The following is a 25,472-nucleotide window of genomic DNA, read 5'->3' on the forward strand; positions in this document are numbered from 1 at the left end:
CGCCGCCGTCGGCACCTGAACGGAGCAGATGCTACGGAGCAGAAGCATCGACCAGCGCGGACGTCCGTCTCAAAACGGACCTGTGTGTCTATATATATCGATATAGTATTGGTTTTAGTAGTAAATGAGTAAGTAGTGATGAGGAATGATGGAGAGTTGTGTTAAGACTAGGTAACTTGCCCGCGTGATGCCGCGGGTTTCCATTTTTTTTTAACTTAAATGTATGCATATTATAAAAGCCGGTGTTTTAACAGGACATGCATATTGACATATTTCTAAAATGTAAGTTGGGTTTTAACGAAGCTGTTGTATTTACATTTTTTCAAAAAAATGCATAATCTAACCAAAGCTGTTCTTTATGTATAAATTACAAAAGTCGTTAGTTATCACCAAAATATCCTATACTTATACTTCGCACCAATTACTCTACCTCGCTTCTTCAGATGTGTCATTAGTTGGTTCATTTGCTGTTGATGCCTCTCCTGTGTTGATGAGCAGTTCATTTGTTTTTGGATGAGATGGGCTGCCACTGCAATATTGGATAGCAAAAGTAACTAAAATGAATGAAGCTGCAGATGGTACTTCATCTTGAATATGATGAAAGAAAACAGCAACATATGAAATATAGTATTGGTGAAGATATTACGAACTATATAGTATGAGACAGCAGGCAGTACCTCGAACTAACATATATATGTGATAAATACAGGTATCTTCTTTGTTCCAAGCAGGAATGATAAAGAAGATAACTAATATTATGGATAATAGACACATATTGATCTTTACATTCACTAATTTAAATACCATTTTTAAGAACCTCTAAAGTGAATGGCATAATAAAATTCATTTTAGATGAGAATTAAACAAAGTTGCAATCTAGTCACAGAAGCAAAGTAATGAAACAATTATGTGCAGTTTTATGTAATGTCTGAAAATATAAGTTAGGAATTTTGAATTTTTGCTTTGTGTAATGAAACGTACAATTATGTTCTGGGCATATCAGCAGCTCACTTTGTGGCTTTCTCCTCATTTGCTCGAGCATGAGGGGCATGAGGCATAATAGCCTCATTTGCTTGAAGCATGTGGGGCATGCTGCATAATACCAACCATCTTCATAGACGAACCTGGTCAATGTAGCTCTGCAAAAGACCAATTTGTCCTGAAATGTAAAACACCGTGTATTTAGCATTGAGATATATAGGATAATAGGAATGTGAATACATACTTGTTTAAATCAGATGACAATAAGGAATGTTAAATTGGGAATATTATGTAAGGAACAAATGAAAAAAGAAGGTAGTTGAAAGGTGCTGATGGCACAAATAAGCAGCTCAAAAAAATGGAAAATTAAAAATTACACGATGGAAATAAAAAAAAATGGTAATCAAATATCTTTAAGTTACTTTCTTCTACTTTCTCAGAAGAAAAAAGAATTGAATATAAATGAAATGTGAAATTTCACAAATTGTATGGCAGCAGCCAATAAGCTGAAAACTTCAGGAGACTACAACATATTTTTATCAAATCTGGTGCACCATCATTAACAATCAGACGCAAAATGAAGTATATTAACAGAGCAATTACCTAAGCAGGAAACTTTGACCACAAATGAATCTAATTTTCACCACAATGAACCAAGTATAAAACTTGATGAAGTTTGCTTTATTAGAGGCAGAATTAATTTCTATAAAGTCTGTCAAAGCATGCCCAAAACAGCTGTTTTCCCGAAAAAATAACCATGTCACTGCATCAATGCAAAAACAGATATAGTGTATATACTATATAAGAAGTAAAAGTGCAAACCATCAGATCAAATTGCATTTGATAAAGGTTTTACTTGTGTTCTGCACAGATCAATAGAAAACTAAGCACTTGGGTAAAGGGAATGCTGAAAAGGTGTATCATGCATCTTACAATTTTTTCAATTACACACAGGAAAGTGTTCTACATAAAGTTGTGTCTCACCATTTCCCAACAACTTAGAGCTCACAGTTAATCACATGCACATTGTTTAAACATATCCTCCTAGAAAACTACTTGACATCCGGGAAATTTACAGGTTCCAAAATTAACAAGAAGTGATATATTTCTAATATTAACTACTTGCAAGTTAAAGCAGTAGATGTAAAGTACATTAGTCTAAAGACTTAAACAAAGGAAACTATGAGCATTAAGTAATTAACAGTTGAGATTGTCCACCACATATAAGTGGGATTAAGGATGTTTGATTCCGACAGTCTTTTTCTCCACAGCTTCCAACTCCTTAGGACTCATGGGTTGCTTGGGCAGAGGTGACAGGATGAGGAAATCATAATCAATTATCCGAAAATATTTTAAGAACTGCGATTTATCTTTAGCGAGTGAGGGTGGGTTTGGCTTATACTTTTGAAAGGAGGCTCTCCATTCTTCCCCTGTATCCTTCTTCTCTCTCTGTGTCGACCGTCGAGCGAATGAGTGTAACAGAGAGATCGAGCGTAGGTGGTGGCTTAACAAACCCGTAGGTGGCAGAGGCAAATGAGTGTAATTTAATTGGGGGGAGGGGTAAAATGGTAAAATCACTCAGACTGGTTACTATTCATTTGGTGCTAGACGTCGAACTCGATCCCCAAAAAAAAAGTGAGTTGGACTCTCTCATATGACCCAGAACTTGTCATCCCTTTTCATATATGGGCCAATCGAATGTGGGCATAACAACATACAGAAAACAACAACAAAAACAACCCCCCTGTGCGCTAAACAATTGAAAACAATGGCACCTTAATTTAACCGTATTTCAAGTTTCATTGTTACACACTCGGATCGATCCAATATTTTGTCCTCCAGTCAATAATATATGCACTTCAAATTAAACTATACGGCCTCTTTTCTTGTTTACATCATAACGACCTTGTATATAACAATGTTGCTACAATGTGAAACAAAATATTTGCAACACCGATCAGTCATAACCCCAAAATCAAATTACACAATTCTTATCCCTTTGTCATGGCTTCTCACAGGGGCTGGAAAATCTGTGCTACTGTTACTGGCATTCTCTTCATCACCATCTTAGTGGTCTTAGTCGTTCTGTTCCTTACAGTCTTGAAGATCAAAGAACCTGACATTGTGGCGAGGCCGGTTAACCTAGAAAGCTATGAAGTGGTGGTCTTTCCGGCGATAAAGTTTAATGTATCGGTCGGAATTTTGATCACAGTGAAGAATCGAAACTATGGAAGCTTCAAGTATGACAATAGCACAGCTCTTATCAGTTATCGTGACAAAGTTATCGCTGTAACTCCACTGAAAGATGGTACGATCCCATCTCATAAGAAGTATAACATCACGGCTTCTATGGATATATTAGCAGACAAACTGCTATTTGATTCAAACTTCCTAAGAGACTTGCGTGCCGGGGTACTCAATTTTACTTCACACACCACAGTGCATGGGAAGGGGAGCTTGTTGAAGATCTTTCATAAAAAGGCTACTAGTAAGACCGATTGTAACATCTCTATCATTGTTGCATCTCAGAGCGTCGATTCCGCTTGCACAACCTCGATCAAGTTTTAGTAATGTTTATTTGGTTGGTATGAATATCTATGCAGTTTAACAATATGTTATCCATCGTATTGTTATTCTTGATTACATATAACTTGCAAAATAGATGGTTAATAGGCTTAACAATACTATTTGAATTTGAGCACTATTATTCATCTTGAGCAATGCATTTATTTTCTGGCCTTTGTTTTTAGGATTTTCTGATGTCCATTCACCCAATTCTTGCCATAGGAGTAAAGGAAGTTGTTGTATTGCTTTCAATTTTCATTATTAGATGAATTCCTAATATAAAATATGGTGTAAATTTATTCCAAAGCACCTATCTTTCAACTCCCACGCTGTAGTCCATTTAGATTCTCACAACTTCAAGAACCGTACGACCTAAATCAACCTACTAAGTTGATCGAACAATATTGCACACTTTGTAAATTATGTGTAAATATTAATGCAGAACAACGTTATTGAAAATTTCAAGTACATGATATATATAGATATATATATTGGAATATTTATTTCTTGGGAGATCTGTTGCTTGCTTTTATACAAGCTAGCCTATAATGATCAATATATATATATTTTCTGTAGCAAGCAGATCAAAGAAGAAAAGGATTTTCATTAATGTAGCTAGGCCCCAGTTGATCAATGACATGTGCTTTACACAAACATCAAATCAAAAAGAAATTTTTGTGACCCACCATATTTCTTTTTTCTGAATGAGAAATGTAAATATTGAATGCAAATGCCATTGAGTTGAATATATAATATGGTGGGCGAACATTTAAAACAAGCATAATGAATTCATTCAATGTTGTTCAATTCATAAATACTTGTGTGCTACATTGTCAACAAATGACCTGCCACAGCTAGCGTATATATGCTATACATGATAAATTAATCGATCCATCCTACATTTTCTGAAAGTGTTCTAATTGCTCGAGTCTAGGTTATTCTTAACTCGATAATATAAAATGAGCTTAAACTCCTTTAAAGCATGCATGCATTATGCGCGTTTGATAATAGGCTCAAGCTGCTTGAGCCCTAATTACATATTTTCTTCTTTATTCCAAGCTATAAAAAGTATTAATTACGAGGGATCCGGATTTGAGCCAATTCCTGTCCTTGGTTATCCTTGGCTTTAAATCCCATGCGTCCGCTCAATATTTAAAGGTGGATTAGTGCTCCACGTCAGCGTACAACACTAAAAAGATGACCAAAATTGACTTTTCAAGACCACAAGACGTTCATTTCTCTATTTTCTCCGTTTATCTCTTCTCCTTCATTGTTCCCAACCTTTCTTCTCTCTAATCTTTCACGTCAACAACACGAGGCTTCATCAACAGAAGTACAGAACCGACTGCACCCACCCAAAAACTACCACTATTAACATCCAAATTAACCCTCTTCTGTAGAACCTTCTATAGAATCCAATAGCTTAATCTTACACCAAAAATTGATAACTAGCTATAATCTCGAATTCTGTTTCAATTTCTTAAACTCAGTCTCATTCAACTTAAATATGAAATCACAACTAACCATCTACCCTAACCCTTTTATAGAGTCCAATAGCAACCCAATAATAGCTTAATATATCATGCTAGATTATAAAGTAAAGAAATTTGAAACCCCAAACTGAATGTAGAAAAATCGAACCTGGTGGTCAGAAAAATCCAATAGCTGCAGGTATATATGAATGCTGGGTATCAAGAAAAATTTTCAATTCGATTGAACATTTGGAGGAAATTGAAACGAATTGAAGCTGCCTCCTTGGTCTCATTCGCAGATCTAAGTTGCTGACAGAACTGATATACATGAACGCCGAACACTCATCTGAATACTCCTTCCTTTACGTGTATTTTTCAATTTTTTCTAAAACAAAATGGGTTAGAATCTTCTATCAAGATTTGCTGTTTTTTTTTTTTTTTTTTTTCGGTGTTGTTGCATATATAGATTTACACCCATTGCTGTGCAATCAAATACGGAAATCTGGAGTTACTTGAATAGGCCACCTTATGATGATAATAACGAGATATAAAGGGAGCGAAACCAAGGAGAAGAGGTAGCAACTACTTTGATGTGATTGCAACTTGATTACTCTAGTTGTTGATGATGAAATTGGCAGAACTCTCGACGTGAAGGAGAAGATGCAGATGAAGAGATGACGAAGAAGATAACGGAAGAAATATTAAAACAAACGGATTGTATTGAAAATCGAAACTTTAATAGTTAAGTGATGATGTGGAGCACTAATCCACCTTTAAATATTGAATGAACGCATAGGATTTAAAGGAAAGGATAACCAAAGACAGGAATGAGCCAAGGCGGGTATGAGACTCCTAAGAAAAAGGCGGGTATGTATTTAGGATCCCGGCCCCCCAAGTGGATGATTCTACATTTTTCTCCTAGTAGCTAGCTAGGTTGGAAAATAAGGAAAAAGATAAAATGATGAGAGACGAATTAAGAAACACTATCCCACTTCTCCTTCTGTCATTCATTATACCAAACATACCATCTTTTTCTTTCTTTCCAAGTTTCCATTGTTTTTCATCTACATTGAGCAAATAAATATAAGGGTGAAGTTAATGACCATGCTCAAATTCGAGTCATGAATTAAAGGGCATAATCAAGTTATGGCCTGTGATGAGAAGGGCGATTGTGTTTCAACTTTCAACGAGAAAAAGCTCAATTTCAAACAAGGGTAACAACTTTTGTTCCTTTTTCTTCCCTGGGATAAAAGGTCGGTGTCCTTAAGTCTGCCCTAAAGTTAAAAGGTACAAATGACTGTGAAGGACACGATCGATCACCTTCTGTTTTGCTTTCACAGAAAGAAGAAAAGGTAGTAAATTCTTGAAAATGATTACCCACAAAAAAAAATAATAATAATGAGGGCTAGCTTTTCCTTGATTGTTGACATCAATAACGTAATCATGGTACTACTGAATAATACATTAATATGTTTCACATTACTTATAAAAGTGCGATGATTTGATGCATCCCAGTTAGATGTTTTTCTATGCAAGAAACAAACAAAAATAAGTTCAAACTAAAGTGTGACGAGACTCACTTGGTCTTATGAATTCTCGGTTTATTTGAGTTGTAGTTTTCTTGTTGCTTTTAATCTGTTAAACTGAAGGTTAGTACCTCAGTAGTTCTGACGAAGTGGTGTTAGTTCAGTGGTTAGAACGTCCACTATCTAGGATCCAAGTTCTGGGTTCGAGTCACTTTGGGGGTAAGAGTGCAATCTTTTGATCCTCATTATAATAAAATATAAAAAAAAATAGTACCTCAGTAGTTCTTCTGTTTTTGGCTAGGGGCATGGCATTGTCCTCCCTTCTTTTGTTTGTAATAGTCAACTCTTTTAATAAATCCGGTAGGAAGGCTCTACTCTCTCCAATCATATTTTAGCCTAAAAAAAAAAATGTCTAAAACTAAAGTCAAATTTTTATGCTTGTTAGAGGAAATTTCATAAGAAAAATAATTATTCATAAGAAGCAAGTATAGATTCTTACTAAATCGCAAATTCAAAGTATTTTTTTTTCTTTTGAAAGAAAAGAAAATTTTTATTTATTTAATTAGTTGCAAACAAAAGCGAGAGCTATAGACCAACAATATATAGCTTGAGGTGGAGAGAATGGAGAAAGGGCCTCCGAAACTTGCGGAGAGACCCGGTGAAACGAAATTTCGATTTCGTGTTGGCGGCGGTGAGCCTCGTGCTCTCCAGACCAGGAAGAGGCGAGATGACGGCGGCGGGGGCATGGAGAGGTCGTGGCTTCTTCTGCAACGGCGCTGGGATCTCGACCCAGTTTCTCAAAGGCTCCGGTTGAGGTTTTTCTTGGCTGAGGGTGGTGTTTTTGGATGTGTTTTGACGGAACGGGTCGGAACTGCGACGGTGGTATTTGGGACCCGCATCGTAGGTCGGCCTTGTTTGATCGAGGGGATCAGATCTGGGCGGTTAGAGGTGCTGGTGGTGGCGTCGGGCCAGACCATACCCAACTCGGGCTGCGATGGCGCGGGGCTCCAGCGACCTGTGATGGAGGAAGAAGGGCCGAACCGGATCTTCGTAGCGCCGGCGGTGACTGGGCCGGCTGGAAATATGGCAACACTGGTGCTGCAGGCGGCGATAGGCCAAGGGCAAGAACCGCCCCCGAAAAAACCGGCGGGAAACCCTAGTTTTGAACTAGGGTTGACCTCCGTGTTGACTGGGTTGGTTGGAGCATATGGGCCGGTGGTGACTGGGCTTGTGGCCTCTTACTATGGGCCGCTGGTGATAACTGGGCCTCATGGGAGGCTCAAATATGGAGAGGGACTACAGACCCTTAAGAAAAGCCCGAGGAGCAACTTGATGCCGAGGTTGTTGGCTGCTGTTGAGGCGGAGGCAAGTACTATCTCTAACCCTACGGGGAAGGAGAAGGTGCTTGCTTAAGGTCTCACAAAAATTCAAGACATTCTGAACATCAAGACTTCTCAAGTGGGAGTGATTTCTATATGCTTCTCTAAGATGTTTCTAGTTGATATGTGTACCACAATTGAGTGTTTGGCAGATTAGACTAGATGAATTGATTTTGCCTTAGGAAGTGAGATTACTTTTACTTATTTTGTTGGCTTGTTGTTTCAGCGAGCGACCATTTTAGTTTTAATGAGTTTAGGTGTGACTTAGATAGGGCGCCTGGTTAAATTCCGGATCTTCTTATGTAAGTTCTGTTAGACTCTGGCCTGTTTTTATGGCTTTGATATCTAATTAAATCAAATCCTTTCAAAAAAAAAAAAAAAAGCGAGAGCTATTACATATTATAATTTATAGAAAGGACACAATCACACAAGCAAACAGCTAAGAGCAACTCTAACAGCTTCCCTATAATTTCTGTATTATTATAGGGAAGCTGTTGGAGTTGCTCTTATAGGGAAGCAAAAGTCAAAGTTTTATCTTCTTTTTCTTCTCCAACTCCAACAGATTCCCTATTTTACAGCAATATCTAAAATCACCATAATTGTTCTTTAAAATATTAGAGATTGCTGTAAATATAGGGAATTTGATTTTCTCTTTCCTCATTATCCCTAAAATATGGATAGTTATAGGGAATCTATTGGAGCAAAAGAGACTCATTTTCCCCTAAAATAGAGAAAAATCAAAATATGAGGAAGCTGTTGGAGTTACTCTAATGAAGCCCGTAATAAGATCCTTAAGGAATCAATAGGCCAGATAATCATAAGAGTGCAACACAGTTTAATGAGTAGATTCAATGGACATGAAAAGATAGATAGTCATTTGCGATTCATGTACTTCTATCATCCAAAAAAAATAAAGGAAGGAATAATGATTCAATTAATGAGAACTATGTACATACCCTATGTATATGAGGGAGGGAAGATATGAATTTGAAACCTCTTTAAACCAAGGAAAGAGAAATACGATGCCATGACACTCAAGCTACTCGATGATGAATAAGATTTGGTAAGGAATTAAAGACGTTACTTCGTTGCAATGTATTTAGCTCTACAAATATTTGTACTAGTTAAATAATTAATTATAAAAAGAAAAAAATGCCTCAAACCCCTAATAAGATGATCTATTGGCTATGCATACTCGTCTATAAGAAATGAAGGACAAATAGCAATAATTTGGCTAAGCTAGATGCTTCAAAGTTCAAAACGCCGGCAGCATCTCTCATTTAGTATATTTTTTTTCAAAAAAAAAAAACATTATAATCACAGCCTGAATGTTTTTATTTTGTATTTACAATGTATAAAATTTTGTTTTCAGAGTATTATTCAGTATTTTTTTTTTGAAGGAAATACAACAATCTATATTAAATAATACTAAGAAGTACATAGGACGATGCAAAAACATCGAAAGTAAACAATGAAAAGATAACTAAATGCACAAACACATCTAAAATGAAAACTAAACAGAACGTACAAGAGCAAATGTCAGGAGGCATCGATAGTGCATACACTGCATAAGTCTTTGGAGGAATGAAACTTATAACCGTAACCATAACCAGTTATATGAGTCAGCTAACTCATCGAAAATTGAAAAATGACTAAAAGAATCATCCGAACCTAGGAAAAGGGTGAAGTTTCCACCGAGAGATCGAAACTAGCTAAGGGTGTCAAAAATTTGATAACTAGCAGACAAACTCTCAAGAACAAGAACCATAACGCCGGGTCCCAACTCCATTATCACCCAAGATTCATGACCTAAAACAATGCATCAATCACAACCTCAACTAAGAACCAGTTTTGAAATTGACCTATTGACCAGATTCCCGGATCTCATGTCCATATTCAAGGACCCGGAACCCATAGTCGGATCCTTAGGCACCAGAAGAAGCTAGCCTCAACTCTACTATATCCAAGGAAGCTATAGGCCAAAACAATAAATCCTATGGTCATTTCATGAGCCAACACATCGAAATTGAAGCCTACCCTTTAGAGCAAGTCCATCGGACTTGATTATGCCATGGCACCAGGTCATATTCTGACCCAGGTAAAAGAAAAAAATTCCATTTTTTTTGCTTCCACGGCTTGGGGCAAGCCAACAGTAAATGACCCAGGCCTCTTCCTAAGTCAAGTTGCTGACCTAGGTCTTGACTCACTGACCTGGGTCTCCAGCATGGCATGCCAACAGTCAAACAATCTGAACTGTTGGTTTTGATTATATATTGAATCCAACGGTAATTAATTAATCACAATTCTAACGGGAAGAAACAATCATAAACGGTAAAAAAAATGGTATTTACCGTTTACACAATTTGAGTCTAAAAATTGCCCACTTACTCCAGTAAGAGATTAGTGTGCCCATTTACCCAATTTAAAATGAAAAAGACTATTTTAGACAAAGCATGACATACAATTACAGACCTATCCAGTTCTTCGCTCTCTTTCACCCTCTGGAACTGCTTCGGCTTTCGCCTCCTCCACCAGCTCCAACTTCTCGTCTCCGTCGTCCGCCTTTTTCAACAACCACCAGGACCACCATAGCCACTACCACCACACCGACTACCACCACCACTGTTCCGCTTCACCGACGCGTGTCAATCTCTACACCTCCAGTGCTCTGTCTCCAGCTGTCCGCTTCTCCATCGAGCACTGTTCTATCTCCCCAAACCGATCCATCACCGCTTCCAAGAAGAACGACCCAAACGCGGCGGCCAGGAAGACGTGTATGTGCTCGCCGATGAATCATCCAGGCTCGTTTCGCTGCAGTCTTCACAAGAATCAAGGGAGTGCAAATCATCACAATCAAAACCAAACGCCGTATCCCAACAACAGGCTGAACATGCGCAGATCTGCCATGACAAACTCGTTGGTTTGAATCAGTGGAGTCGAGGACGAGTGGGTGAAGAGAGCCTTGACGGCTATGATTCGTCCTTCTATACACCAGCAGAGGCGGAGAGCCGGGTTCCATCCACGGCAGAGCCGACTCTCTGTCATGTCCAAGGCCGATGCTGAGTGAAGGATTGGTAGAGAGGATGTTGAGTCACAAATTATTTATGCAATTGTGCCCCATAATTATGAAAATTGATTTGTCTTCCATGATATTTTACCCTTTTTAATCCATTTCCTTTTATTTGTAGGAAACCTTGCATTGAGAATAAAATGACTATTTGAGGCTTGAAATGCGGAGATTTGAAGCTAGGGGAAGAAGACACGGAGATTGGAAGAAAATTGCAAAATCGACTTTTCTGGTGATTTTTCCGACAAACTTTTTCGGCGAGCCGCCACTCATGGAAGGCATTTTCTCCAGCAAAGGAGGAACATGGTTGTGAGAATATCCCATCACTTAAAATTCAAATATCTCCCTACATCTTGTCCTTTTGTCACCTTGCCAATTTGGGACCATTTGGGGGACAATGGTGTAAGAGCATCTCTTGCACACTTTGGGACCAAAAAGGACATACATAGCTGATCAAAGAGATGCCAAAGACCAATTATTCAGAATTCTTGACTCCATTGAATCATCTTCATCCTATCCAAGATCCATTTTTCTCTCTAGAGAAGACACCACCATTTCCACCACTAAAACCACCCTCTCCACCTCTAAAACCTCCATTTCCACCACTACAACCTCCATTTCCTCCACCACTCAACACCACAACTCACCTTAGAGATCCCAAATTTCACTATTCTTACCAATATCAAGAGCTTGGAGCAAGGAGAAGGAGGTGACTACCACCACATCATGTTCTTGGAGACCCATCTCCACCACCTCTTCCGGCATCATCAATAGTCACCTTTTACTCTCTATCTCTTTATGTATTTGATGTTTAATAAATGTTGAAGCTTGTGTATCTAGCTATGTGTGAGTAGTGAAGTAGGGTGGGCTAAGGTTGAAAGCCCTAGCTAAACTTGCTTGGATTGATGCTTTTGTTTATAAATTGATGCAAATTCATGTTGTCATTCTCACATGCTAAGTCAATAGTTGAATGCATTACTTAGACCTAATCAATTTGAGTTATGTGTTTGTCATGACATGAAGTTTTTCCAAGAGATTGATTACCTTTAGGCAAAAAGGGAGCATGAAAGCACACCATGTGTGCATGTGAGGGTAATGAGCTAAAATCACCTAGAGATAGGATTGGTTTGCTTGCTTGGTTACCTAAACTCTAAGCTTTATGCATTTAGGGGCAAAGGATTGAGACCTATCTGGTAATTGAATTTGTCTCTAGGTAGTAAGCTCTAGACTTATCTGATTAGAGTTAATAAAATGAAAGGGGTTTAAGCCTTAGTAGTCCTATCCGGATGCTAAGAGGGTAGTTGGACAATTAGCTTTGCATCACTCATATTCAATTGCTTTAATGCTTGCAAGGGAGGCAAAAGGTGAAACCCAATGCCCTAACTCCCATCCATTTGATAACAACTTGTTTAGTTTAGCTTAGTTTATTTTACTTGCTTTCATTGTTTCAATTTGAATAGAAACCAATCTCAAAATCAAAATCAAATCTCTACACACCATCTTGCACATACTCACCATGAACTTTGGTTCACTTGTGATCCTTTGTTTGTGATTGTACATTTGCATATTCTTCTAGTTTTTCCTTAGGTTTTCCCTAGCTAGGAAAGGATTTACCAATCCTCGTGGGTTCGACATCCTTACTTAATCCTCTATTCTATAACTTGTACCTCTTACACTTGAGGGTGGCTTCAATGCTAACAAGGAAGTCCCGGCCGGGGGGGGGGGGGGGTGGAAGGCTGAAGTTTGCTCCGATCTGGTGCCCAGAGCAATTTCTGAGTGGCCAATTTTTTTTTTTTTTTTTTTTTGGTATACTGTGAGCTCCGAGAATGGGGAAGGAAAAAAAAAGTGAACATGTAGAATTGAAAATATAAATTGATCAATTGTGTCTGTAGTGTATTCATTTTGGTTTTAAGAGTTTATGCAATTCACTGAAGGGCAATAATATGATTATTGGAGGGTAATAATATAATTATTGGGGGCAATAATATGATTATTAGGAGGCAATAATATGATTAGATTATTGGGCGGCAATAATATGATTATTGGGCGGCAATAATATGATTATTGGGAGGCAATAAAAAGAGTATTGGGGGGCAATAATATGATTATTGAGTATTACTAGGGGCAATAAAATCGGACGCCGGATTTCCGTCACCGGAGTTTGGGCCAGCCGCCGGTCACCGGAGTCCGGCAAGGTCTCCGATTACTTCTCTCTCTAAGTGACAAAGAAGGAAAGGGCAAAATTGTCCTAAAAATAAATAAAAAGTTAATAAAATAATACTTAATTGGGTATTAGGGCAAAAAATATATAAAATATTGTGTAAATGGGCAATTTCTTAGAGTGTTTGGGTAAGTGGGGTTAATTAACCCCAAAATTGGGTAAATGATCATTTTCCCAAAAAAAAAAATCTAAAAAATTGTAAAAAACTTACCTATAAATACCTACCCTCCCTCTCACACCCAAAAAATTTTCTTTCTTAAATTCCACTAAAATATTTTGTTCCTCCTCCTAATAGCTTTCATCTTCCAAAATGTTCATCCCTACTATTTATTTACATCATATATTTCTCATTTACACTAAATAAATTAATTGAATATTCAATGAACAGTAACTGACCTAGTGACCCAACAAGTAAACTTGCTCTTAGCCGCCCCCCCTTCTTGGTCGCCCTCGCCAACCTCACTTGCTAAAAGGAAGCCTAAACAAATTTGCCATGACAACATATCCATCTACTACAAGCAAGGGATAGACACAATATCGAAGGGAGGATGTCATACCAGATGACAACATGCGTGATCATTTTGAGTGATCATGATAGGTAGAGGCAGAACGAAGATCGTGCATGAAGTGCTAGACTAGACTCCGATGACAGCGTTGCTAGGGTTCTCGAGAGCGAGAAACATTTACTTGGTTCTTTGATTTAGTTGAAGAAAAAAAAATCACTTTACCTTTTGATACCATTCATTACTTTTTTTTGAAGGCAATAGCCAATATATTGATCAAAAGCCAGAATAGCCCTTACATACCATTCCGCTGCCATCTAGACAGACAAGAAAATGTATTAGTACCCACAATGGTACATAAAACTAGGTCACTCATTTGACATTGAATATATCATAGACATAGCGGGATCCCCCTTTGGTACTACGCTGGAGGCGCTAGAAGAACTAAATAAAAATAGAAGGACCCGGCCCTCCCAACCTAACTTTGAAAACAGTGAATCTAGTCGCCTAGAGACCTCAATTGGTGTACAACTAGTGACACTGAGACTTAAGTGGACAAGAGTCACAAAACCAAGACCCAATACTAAACTAGATAGGAAAAAATCCACTAGATTGCCCCATAAAAGGCCTACATAGACTAGAAAATAAAACTAGCCCAAAAGTAGATAAAAGCTAAAAACATAGGGTTGGGCCAAAGGGCCTAAACCCTAGCCCAAAATAACAATGGCTTAGGGCAGAACCCCAGCCCAACAGTTCGTGGCCTAATAGAGTAGTCCACCAAGGAAATGGCACCAGGCCCATCAATCTGGTACGGTCCAGTACGTCCAACTTCTCCCACCAACGCCCTGTCATGCATCACCATCCGGCCAAGTCCACCCGACCCACACCACCAGACCGGCATCGCCACGAGCCGCCCTGCCATGCCATCATCCCAACGATCCAAGCCGTTCCGCTACTGCGACATACATTAGCACAGAAAATCAATCCCTGATCCAGGTCTTGAAACCCTACTGCCATCGAACCATGGCATCGCCAATCCAAAAACCCAGCAGCAGAGATCGATTGCCGGACTGTAAAGCACTAACACCGCCGTGGCCGCCCTCCTAGCTGAACCTTCTGACGAAATCCTTGTAAATTCCTCTGTAATAATTGGCAGCATTTAGTGGGTTTACTGTGGATTAAAGAAAAGTGGAGCATGTTTCCGTGTTTTGAGCAACAAAGGGAAAGCAGTGCTTCTGCTTTGGCTCTCTCTCTCTCTCCCTCTCTCTCTCACTCTCACTCACTCTATCGGCCGAACCCAGCAAGAAAAACAGAGCACGGCTTCTCCGGTCTCTCTCTCCCTCCACTGGCCACCAAACAGCGTCGGACCATCTCCATTGGCTTCGTCTCGACCTTGCGCAGCTGTCAGAGGCAGCCTTGAACCGCGACACGGCCACCAGCGGCGGCGGGAAGCTCCGCCCGGTTTGAGCTCGTTTTGGTTCCAAGCTTGATATCTCAAGCTACCGGTCACCAATCCTCACCAAACTTCATCCTCGAGCTCGCCTCCACCTCCTGAAACTCCCAGAAGTGTCCTTCCACGGCGGCGCTGGGCGTGGTGGCAGCTGGAAGCCAACCCCGATCAAAAATCGAAAAAAAACCGAGCAATCGATACGGATATCTCGAGCTACAGACCACCTCTTCCGGTAATTCTTGTACTGGTAAACTCAGATTGAAGTTTTGAACAACTTTCATGAAGGGATTGAAGCGAGTTGTTGAAGTTTTTACGTCGGAATTCAAAGCTCGCCGGATTCTGGAAATTTTTCCGGCCACCGAAGCTTTCGATCAAGATATCTCGAGCTGTAGAGCTTCGTTTTGAGTTATTCATGAACCAGTGAGTTCGCCTTGATGTTCTTAACAACTCTCCAGAAGGAATCGAGGCCTGAAGTTGAAGTTTTTACGTCGATCGGAGTACCTGCCGGATTCTGGAAAATTCCGGCCAACCCGACTGTTCTAGGTAATTTCGACCCCTTCCGGTAATTTCCAGCTTACATGCTAGTTAGGAAAGTTGTTAGGCTTGATGAGGAGAAGCAGAGCAGCCTGGCCCCGACACCATTGGCGGTGGTCGGCGGCGGCTCGGCCCCTAACTCCGGCGGCCCTTTCAGGCCACCTCCTGGGGTCAAAAATGTGATTTATTTACATTTTTAGATTCTACATTTCAATACGATCATTTCGATATATTATACGCAATTTTTGGATATCGTATGATTTAATTATGAATTTTACGATTTCGATCAATTTCGATTGTTCGATTAATGATTTGTGAAGATCGGACCGTCCGATGGACTTGTAGTTTTGATATGTTGATTGTATGACTATCCCAGTGACCTTGTGTGGTCATGGGCGAAGATCCGACCGTTGGATCTTCGTATAATTGTGAAATGGTGTTTTGGAAGGCGATTCGTGAGAATCCGACCGTCGGATTTTCATATAAATCTATGGAGACGTTAATGAAGGCGATTCAGGAAGATCCGACCGTTGGATCTTCGTGATAAATTCGGGAGGATGATCCAAAGGGAGATCCGTGAGGATCCGACTCTTGGATCGTCGTATAAATCCGATCTGACCTTTGGATCATAGTATAAATTCGATCTGACCGTTGGATCGTCGTATAAATTCGATTCGACCGTCAGATCGTCATTTATTTTATTTTATGAGTTGTTGGCTAAGTTATGATCATATTGGATTAGGTGATTGACGGTCTTCCTTGGTGAGTGGTTTTGGTTTGTATTGTGAAATTGAAGACGCAGCGGGATTATCGAAGTGAGTAAATCGCACATGGTTCATTAAAGAACCGAAATTCAGTGATTTTTAGTTAATTTGTAGTTTGTGGAAATTGCTTTTAAGAAAATAAATATTTGTTTTAAATTATATGGACTTGTTCGACTACGGTCCATGGGTAAGTAAAATATATTTAAAATATAAAATGAATTTCTCGATTTTAAATGCTGTGAACTATAGTTGGTATTAGTGGTCATTCCTGTGAGGGTGACTACGTATATATATATTTACGTGAAATATATATTGGATGGTGTGGCATTTGGGAAAGTGTGGAATTGATGTGATTTATTTGCAATTCCGAGCTTTATTCTTTCAAGAATATAAATTATTGTGTATTATTGAGTTGATTATGATAAAGAGTAATTGAGTAAAGTGCGATAGTTGAGTCGTTGAGATGAATTAAATGGGGAGTCGAGTGAATTGAGGAAAACTGTTATTCGTAAAGGTGAACCTTGACCAAGGTGACACATTACGGTTCAGTTGAGGAGTCGAGTGAATTGAGGCAAATATTTTCGTAAAGGTGAACCTTGGCCAAGGTGACACATTACGATTCAGTTAGAGCTCTAGTCTGTCTGCCATGCATTGTACTTCTTGGGGGATAACTGCGAGTTATCGCGCCCTTGGGTGCAACGTACTGCTTGGGGGATGACTTTGTGTTATTGCGCCCTTGAGTACAATATACTTCTTGGGGGATACATAGTGTTATTGCACCCATGGTATATTTTAGTGTAAAAGAAAGTGCGGGGTTGTTCTTTCTTAGTGATCATTGTGAGATGTGATTTGATTGATGCTTGAAGTGATGTAGTGCACTTCAATTATTTATGATTACATAAAATTGTGCAATCCTTAAATTTACTCATACGGGCTGTCAAAAGCTTACCGGGTTTGTGTTGTTGCAATCCCGGTACACTATTCAAATTGTGTAGCGGGTAATCTTACAGGACAGGAGAATCAGGGCGGTGATCGTGCGGTTAGAGCATTTGTTATAGTTTTACAGCAATTGTAATAGTGAGGTGAGTTAAGCTCATTTGAGCCTCACAATTTGATTTAGTGAGAGTGTGCTGTAATAAATAACTTGAGGATTTGGTTTATTGTAATATTGAGTGGTGTGAAGTATGGTTGTTTATGAGAAAAAAATTCAGGACGTTATTTGTAGTTGTTATTATTCACGTTTCAATTTTGAATTTATCATTCAAAATTCGGGGCGTGACATCCTCCGACCGAGTCCTATGGATATGTAGATCTCCCATCCGGCAGTAAACCCCATGACGATGGCGAGGCCGGAGGCCAGCACTGACGTCTGGGCGCTGCCGGACGAGAAAGAATTCAAACGGTTTAGGGTCTTAGAGTTTCTCGAGGTGAGAGAGAAACTTTGGGAATGTTAAGGTCAAAACACCATTCATTCCTTAATTTGACAATTATTCTCTTTACTTATGATCACTAAAAACATGAGAGTAAATTAATCTTACTTGTGCTCAAAAAATTCTATCTCTTTACAAAATGAAACAAATTTTTCTAAAAATAATTAACCACCCAGATCGAATTCCTCCTCACACCCAAATATGATCATATTAGCTGACTTAGATGTATGTACATCATAACAACTAGTTGTTAATGAAGAAGAAGCTGATTATGGAATAGTCCGGCCGTATGAAAGGGAAAAAAAAACAAAGTCGAGTATGCAATCACTATAGAGTGAGGGAGATAGTGAAAAGGTTGGTGTTAGGGCAGTTATGGAGTCGTAAATCATTTCACCATACCCCCTATAAGAAATTTAAAACATGAGCTAGCTAGGATTGATGATGGTGATCTTTGATAGGGATGAGAAGCATGAGATCGATGCAAACCAAATTCTCTCTCTCTCTCTCTCTCTTATGGTATTCGCATTTACTTCACCTCTCCTCCCTCCATAAATGCTATTGCACCCTCTCAATACGCTCTGCAATAACTCCTCTCTCTCAGTAGTCACCTGTATCCCTCTTTCTTCCCCAACTCACCATTTTGGATTCTATCTCCTCTTTTTTCTCGTCCGTTTTCTCTTCCCTTCTCTCTCTATCTCTCTTCTCCATCACCGCATTCATCTTCATCTTCTTAAACCCTTCAAAAATTTTCACCACCACCAAAAAATCCCAGCAGCACCACTCGCTCCGGTGGCCTAAAATGCCTTGGGAACAGATCTGACCCTAGCTAGCCTTGACCCTCCTCAAAGGCTCAAACGGTCAGTTGACTCAGTTCTCCAAGACCTTTTTTCTTCTTTCCACACATGATCTGTCTCTTCATTATTTTTATTTTTAGAGGAATCTTCCGTTATTATTTTCAAGACAAAGAAATTTAAGCGGGGTGTGAGCGGTTATAATCTTTGCGAAAGATTATCCAGATATTTAGCACGTAAGAACAAAAGGCTCTAATGACTTTCTGGAGGTCATTTCTGCCCTCATGTCACTTGTAACAATCTCTTTAGCTTTTCTCAGACAGGGGGGTTGCAATAGCATCTCTATTAAATTCAAATCAACCAACCCCACCTCTCTCAAACAATTCATATAAGACTATTCTCATCTTTCCAGTAGAGAGAGGAAGGTGTCTAGGGTTTTGTCTGAGAGAGAAAAGAGAGAGCGAAATACGCAGAGCTGCCGGAAAAATGTTTCTGGTGAGTAATTGTTACAAGTACATGAACAGAAAGTGGTTGGTGTAAGGTTTCAGTCATCTCTTTTCAGCTAATCATTACATATACAGGTCCGTTCAGTTTTCATTTTCCTTATCCAGTGGTTAAGGACTTTGACCATTTTGGTTTTCTTCATTTTTCTATACATGTATTTTTATTTTGTGATTTCTCATGAGGTTTAAGGAATGAATCACAAGAAAAATCCTTCTCGGTTGAAACGCTAAGTCTGTTTAGAGAGAGAGAGAGAGAGAGAGAGAGAGGTGGGGGTAGGGGAGAACTTGAATATATGTATATACATGGTTTACAGCTTGATATTATCTTGTACATTTATTTCAAATTCCACAGTGGAATACAGATCATTTTCCCTTTGAATTTGTTTCCCTACCCTTTATTTCATCCTATTCTGATTCATTTCTCCCACCTCTTTCTATTTTCTTTCTGCACCAAATAAATCACTGTGCTAGCTACTTAACCCACTGTAAATGTTAATTCCAAACCTCTGCAGTGTTAAATTCTCCGTGCGTGGTCTGAGTTGTTTAGTATTACATGTTTATTAGAGCTCTAGCTGGTTTATATAACTGACAGACTAAGACACCCATGTTTTTCTTGGCAGATTGACGTCATATATATATATTGCTAGCTTCAGCTTTGTGAATTGGTTTTTAGGGATTTGGTAGAAATGTTTCAGCCAGGCATGTTCGACAGCCACCATATGAGTATGCTGGACATGTCGACCCACAAAAGCCCTGAGAGTGATATGGGAAGGAGCCGGGATGATGATTTTGAGACAAAATCCGGCACTGAAACAACAGATGCTCCCTCTGGAGATGAACTAGATCCCTCCCAACCTCGCCCCAAAAGGAAACGCTACCACCGCCACACACAGCGCCAAATCCAGGAAATGGAAGCGTAAGAGAGTGATTTATAGATTCCTTCTCTTTAGGGGTTTTGTTTGAACTTTGGTAATTAGGGTGTTTGTGTTGGACCGACAAAGGTGGCCGACACACCCCGAAAAGCTGGCTTGAATCATGTCTCGTAGAGATCAAATATAACAAGACATTCCCAAAATCATTCTTGTTCTTTCTGATAGTTTGATCTTGATCATTTGTTTCTGGTGATTAGATTCTTCAAGGAGTGTCCGCACCCAGATGACAAGCAGAGAAAGGAGCTGAGCCGTGAGCTAGGGTTAGAGCCTTTGCAAGTCAAATTCTGGTTTCAAAATAAGCGAACCCAAATGAAGGTAACTCCCCGAAATTAATTTAGACTCTTTCTAAAAGTCATTTACTTCCAAATTAATGGTCTTATGAACCCACTTCTAGTTAATTCTGTGTTCAGGCATTATCGCAATTATCTTTTGACTTTGTAGTAATTAAGTAATTGATGCAACCTCTACACAGATTAAGCTCCAATAATATAGCTTTTGATTATTTTGTGATATATCAATTTTGACACGGATGATGACTAATACTCTTACTCCCACTTATGTGTTCATGATAGGCCCAACATGAACGGCATGAGAATTCGATTTTGAAAAATGAAAATGACAAGCTTCGTGCCGAGAACAATCGATACAAGGAAGCCCTCAGCAATGCTACATGCCCCAACTGTGGAGGTCCGGCTGCTCTTGGTGAGATGTCCTTTGATGAGCAACATTTGAGGATCGAAAATGCTCGTTTACGTGAAGAGGTAGGCCATCATTGTTACAAATCAAACAATTTTCAGCCTACATTCTAACAAAATAAGTTTTTGAAAGTAGGTGTAATTATACTAACAAATTTTTATGTATGTATGTGTGTATGTATGTATGTATGTATGTATGTATGTATGTATGTATGTGTATGTTCATGAATTTTGTGATTGCTTGATGCAGATTGATAGGATATCTTCAATTGCCGCCAAATACGTTGGCAAGCCTATGTCAAGCTCATTCTCTCACCTTTCATCTTCTCAAGGGCCTTCCCGCTCCCTTGATCTCGCGGTTGGCAGTTTTGGGGCTTCGCAGTCTGTTTATGTAGGAGAAATGTATGGATCTGGTGACCTTTTCAGATCAGTTTCAGTGCCTACTGATGCTGACAAGCCCTTGATTGTTGAGCTTGCCGTGGCAGCCATGGAAGAACTCATTAGAATGGCTCAGGCTGGAGACCCTTTATGGGTTCCTGCTCATGACAACAGCTCATCAACTCATCATGATATTCTAAATGAAGACGAATACTTGAGGGCGTTTCCTCGGGGTATTGGCCCTAAACCATTGGGCTTAAAATCTGAAGCTTCAAGAGAATCAGCATTGGTCATCATGAATCACGTTAACCTTGTTGAGATTCTTATGGATGTGGTAATTATATTAGTTCTTTTTTCTTAATCTTATACTTTAAATTAATTAAACTAGTCTCTAAATTTGTCATGTGTTTCAGAACCAATGGTCTACTGTGTTCTGTGGTATTGTTTCAAGAGCAATGACCCTTGACATCCTATCAACCGGAGTAGCTGGAAACTACAACGGAGCCTTGCAAGTGGTATGAACAAAATGTCTCTAAATTTGAAATGGATCATTTCTGTAATTTGCAATTTTGCATAGCCTCCTCAAAACATACATATATAATACTCTAATACTATTTTTTTTCCTTTATTTTGTTCAAGATGTCAGCTGAGTTCCAAGTTCCTTCACCGCTTGTTCCAACTCGTGAGAACTACTTTGTAAGGTACTGTAAGCAGCATACTGATGGAACTTGGGCAGTGGTTGATGTTTCCTTGGATAATTTACGCCCAAGTTCAATTTCAAGAAGTCGTAGAAGGCCATCCGGTTGCTTAATCCAAGAATTGCCTAATGGTTACTCCAAGGTAATGTTAATTTCACCCTTACTAAACCAGTTGTAGTCCATGTTTTACGATTATTCATTTTCTTAACTAATGGAAGTGTACTCAATCATTGTTAAATATGTGGTTTTGATTTAGGTTGTATGGGTGGAACACGTAGAAGTGGATGATAGAGCTGTTCACAACATTTACAGACCACTAGTAAACTCTGGTCTTGCATTTGGAGCCAAGCGTTGGGTTGCTACACTTGATAGACAATGTGAACGTCTTGCAAGTTCATTGGCCAACAATATTCCGGCTGGAGATCTCTGTGGTACATGACATTTATAAATTAATTTCAATTTGGTAAATTGTCATCAATACATCCAACATGATCATACTGCTCCCCTAACTTGATCATTCTGTGATGTTAATAGTCATAACTAGTGCAGAAGGGAGGAAAAGTATGTTGAAGCTCGCGCAGAGGATGGTGTTGAGCTTTTGCACTGGCGTTGGTGCTTCTACGGCACATGCGTGGACGACATTGTCAGCAACAGGCTCTGATGATGTGAGGGTCATGACCAGGAAAAGCATGGATGATCCTGGCAGGCCTCCTGGCATTGTTCTAAGTGCTGCAACTTCCTTCTGGCTTCCAGTTCCTCCCAAGAGAGTCTTTGATTTCCTTCGAGATGAGAATTCTCGGAGTGAGGTACATAAACAGACACCTTAACCTAATTTCTGCATTTTAAACATGAGGGTCTGCATTGCTCATATGTATGCACATGTAATGTGTGGTTGTCATTATAATTTTTCAGTGGGATATCCTTTCAAATGGTGGCCTAGTGCAAGAGATGGCACACATAGCTAACGGTCGTGATCCTGGTAACTGTGTCTCCTTATTGCGTGTAAATGTAAGTTTTAAGCTATTTCTATCAAAAAGTAGTGTTAGAGGGGGTATATGTTTTAGACCACATTAGTGAACCATGCACACAACAATATTGTGCATTCACTGATGTGGTCTAAAATATACTGTCTTGTATGTGGCCTGTGACTATAGTTACTTAGTAATGTGGAAACTCAAATTGGTGTTGTAGAGTGCAAATTCTAGTCAAAGCAACATGCTGATACTCCAGGAGAGCTGCACAGATTCAACAGGATCGTATGTGATATATGCTCCAGTTGATATTGTGGCCATGAATGTCGTGTTGAGTGGGGGTGACCCTGATTATGTTGCACTTCTGCCATCGGGTTTTGCTATCCTACCTGATGGGCCTCCTGCTGGAGGAGCCGGAGGAATTCTTGATGTTGGTTCCGGTGGATCTCTACTGACAGTAGCATTTCAGATCCTAGTTGATTCAGTTCCTACTGCAAAACTCTCGCTTGGATCTGTGGCCACTGTTAACAATCTGATTAAGTGCACTGTTGAGCGGATTAGAGCTGCGGTCACATGTGATCAGAACCCATGATCCTGGAATTTCCTTACATAAGGTGAGCTCACTAGCAATTGTATCTTTGATATATTGCCCTGGAAATTTTCTTTTCCCTTTCTCTAACAATATCATGTCTTTTTTTTTTTTTTTTTCAATTGCAGTGGGAAAGGGAAGAAAGAAACAAGAATGATGTGGTTTACTGAGTAATTGAGGACTAATTAGGGAAGAGTCAAGAACGCACCTTAAAATATCCTTGTTGGTTGGTGTTTTGTTGAGGCATAGAATGCAAAGCCAAGAAGCGATTCACCACCCCACAAGGGTAGTGGGTTCGGGTATTGACTTCCCCTAACAAAAAGATCAAAGTGAACTCAGGCCTTAGTGTGGTTAATTGTTAATTACAAAGTTAGAATAACTATGTTCCGCTACTGTTTTTGTCGTAGGTCCTAATTAGGGTTAGGGTTGGGATTTTGGGGTTTACTTTTGTTCCTAGGGTGGTAATTTCATAACTGTATGTAAGATCGAAGCCTAGGGTGGTAATTCCATAGCTGCATTCCATCTAGTGTTTCTGCTCCAAGAGGTGTTAGTTCGACTTTTGAAAGTCAAGAATTATGGTTTATGCAATTTCAGATTAATGTTAGTTGCTTTCAGAATGATTTTTGCTTCTGTGTATGTTGGTTTTATGAAAGAGACACCTATCATCCCCACTGATCCTTAATTCACTACGTGATCATATATGGTTGCCTACTGAAATACTTTGTATATGATAATGTACTCTAATAAGGCTAAATACTTGGTGCTCCTCCTCCATCGATCAAAATGATCAATTTGTTTTTTTTTTTTTTTTTTTTTGAGAAAAGGATAATTTTATTAATTTATCCATGGCCAAAAGGCACGTACATCATATGTTGTCTCACACCAAAATTGGTGTACACCTAGATCCACTGAGAATTAAGTTGACAGGACCAGACCAAATGCAGAAAACTAAATGCACAAAGGTGCCTAAACTGTCCCTGATAATGAAACCTTATTGTAAATAGACAAAACTAAAAACTTAGAAAAGGTTTTAGCCCTAGCCTAAATAAAAGCTCAATGGGCAGCCCAACAGAGAAGGGCCCAACTCAATGACCACACGACGCATACCGGCAAAGCCAGAGGCCCGCTTGGCATGGCGGCGCAGTCGAACAAGCGAGAAGGTCAATTAAAGAAGAGAGTAGGTGGCGGAGGCGCGCTAGGGTTTTAGTATAGGTCTGAGTAGGTCGCGGCGCAGTTGGAAGGAGAAGACAATTGTTACGGCTTGACCGAGAAAGAAAGTGTTTTTAGCTCAATTTGTTTTTTTTTTAGGAAATAGATACTTTCATTAATATATCATTGGCCAGAAGGCACGTACATCAGATGCTGTCTCATACCAAAATCATAAATGATATGAGCAAACTAACAAAAGACAGGTACCCTCATTAGAAAACACATGCGCTCACTTATTGAGCCTAAAAACAAGAAACAAAACCCTCTCTACCAACCTCCCAGGAAGTAGTAATCTAGTCGCGTAGAGAGCTCAATTGGTGTACAACTAGAAAACAAAGATGAAAGTAGTAGAAGACCCCACTTCTAGCATTTGGCAAAAAGGAAAAACCATGAAATCAAAGTTGTCCTTTGCCCTTATCTCTAGGGTTGGAAGCAGATCCAGTAGGTGAAGGATAGGTGAGCTTTAGAAGACTACCCTTAGTCTTCTTACTAGTGCGCTGAATCTTATTCTTGCTGCCAAGAGGCCTACCAGTCTTCTTCTTCAAAGTTAGCAAAACAACATCATTGTCATCTTCAATCAATCCCAAAGCATCAGCCTGTACGGTTGGAATTTTTCCACCCAATATAGTTTTGAATTTCTTGGGGGAAGGGTTACCCACACTGGTTCGATTTCGTTTCTTAGAAGACAAACCAGCATCTTGAACCATCTACATACCTGCAGAACCATCCAAATCAACAGTCTCTATGGGAGGTTCGACTGTGGGACTCTGATCCTTCTCCAACTCGTGCTCCAAAGGAGCATCAGTCTCAGTAA

General features: G+C 39.4%; 3 protein-coding genes and 1 pseudogene across 6 annotated transcripts; 3 read left to right on the forward strand and 1 right to left on the reverse strand.

Moving 5' to 3' along the window:
* Positions 1 to 299: 299 nt before the first annotated feature.
* On the reverse strand, positions 300 to 1,909 carry LOC133731441 (uncharacterized). Its single transcript, XM_062158810.1, has 4 exons — positions 1,873 to 1,909; positions 1,585 to 1,744; positions 1,012 to 1,139; positions 300 to 529 (listed from the first exon to the last, which is right to left on the reverse strand). Exons 1-4 carry the CDS (start codon positions 1,907 to 1,909, stop codon positions 387 to 389), a joined length of 468 nt encoding a protein of 155 aa, XP_062014794.1. The 3' UTR covers positions 300 to 386.
* A 1,076-nt stretch (positions 1,910 to 2,985) lies between these two features.
* On the forward strand, positions 2,986 to 3,549 carry LOC133731442 (late embryogenesis abundant protein At1g64065-like). The gene has a single exon (XM_062158811.1). The coding sequence runs from the start codon at positions 2,986 to 2,988 to the stop codon at positions 3,547 to 3,549; it is 564 nt and encodes a 187-aa protein (XP_062014795.1).
* A 6,445-nt stretch (positions 3,550 to 9,994) lies between these two features.
* Positions 9,995 to 10,990, forward strand: LOC133731443 (uncharacterized; annotated as a pseudogene).
* Positions 10,991 to 18,470: 7,480 nt separating this feature from the next.
* On the forward strand, positions 18,471 to 24,131 carry LOC133729856 (homeobox-leucine zipper protein PROTODERMAL FACTOR 2). 4 transcript variants are annotated; one of them, XM_062157451.1, is made up of 12 exons: positions 18,471 to 19,264; positions 19,807 to 20,102; positions 20,316 to 20,433; positions 20,691 to 20,879; positions 21,064 to 21,525; positions 21,605 to 21,706; positions 21,831 to 22,031; positions 22,146 to 22,320; positions 22,424 to 22,695; positions 22,802 to 22,897; positions 23,081 to 23,474; positions 23,578 to 24,131. In XM_062157451.1, the coding sequence occupies exons 2-11, from the start codon at positions 19,873 to 19,875 to the stop codon at positions 23,450 to 23,452; spliced, it is 2,217 nt and encodes a 738-aa protein (XP_062013435.1). In that variant the 5' UTR covers positions 18,471 to 19,264; positions 19,807 to 19,872; the 3' UTR covers positions 23,453 to 23,474; positions 23,578 to 24,131. The 4 variants fall into 4 exon arrangements, with proteins under 4 accessions (XP_062013435.1, XP_062013438.1, XP_062013436.1 ...); XM_062157454.1 differs by having other exon boundaries at positions 18,471 to 19,178; XM_062157452.1 differs by having other exon boundaries at positions 18,471 to 18,749.
* Positions 24,132 to 25,472: the final 1,341 nt, after the last annotated feature.

This window comes from Rosa rugosa, chromosome 2 (genome assembly GCF_958449725.1).
Source record: "Rosa rugosa chromosome 2, drRosRugo1.1, whole genome shotgun sequence".
Taxonomy (NCBI): Eukaryota; Viridiplantae; Streptophyta; class Magnoliopsida; order Rosales; family Rosaceae; genus Rosa; species Rosa rugosa.

Excerpts from the sequence above, each read along its gene's own strand:
- LOC133731441 (XM_062158810.1), bottom strand. The coding sequence starts at position 1,909 with ATGCATGATACACCTTTTCAGCATTCCCTTTACCCAA. Across the intron at positions 1,745-1,872 it reads TCAGCATTCCCTTTACCCAA|TGACATGGTTATTTTTTCGG; the intron begins GTGCTTAGTTTT and ends GCATTGATGCAG. Across the intron at positions 530-1,011 it reads AATGAGGAGAAAGCCACAAA|TGGCAGCCCATCTCATCCAA; the intron begins GTGAGCTGCTGA and ends CCAATATTGCAG.
- LOC133729856 (XM_062157451.1), top strand. The coding sequence starts at position 19,873 with ATGTTTCAGCCAGGCATGTTCGACAGCCACCATATGAGTATGCTGGAC. Across the intron at positions 22,032-22,145 it reads TGCCTAATGGTTACTCCAAG|GTTGTATGGGTGGAACACGT; the intron begins GTAATGTTAATT and ends GTTTTGATTTAG. Across the intron at positions 22,321-22,423 it reads TCCGGCTGGAGATCTCTGTG|TCATAACTAGTGCAGAAGGG; the intron begins GTACATGACATT and ends TGATGTTAATAG.
- LOC133731442 (XM_062158811.1), top strand. The coding sequence starts at position 2,986 with ATGGCTTCTCACAGGGGCTGGAAAATCTGTGCTACTGTTACTGGCATT.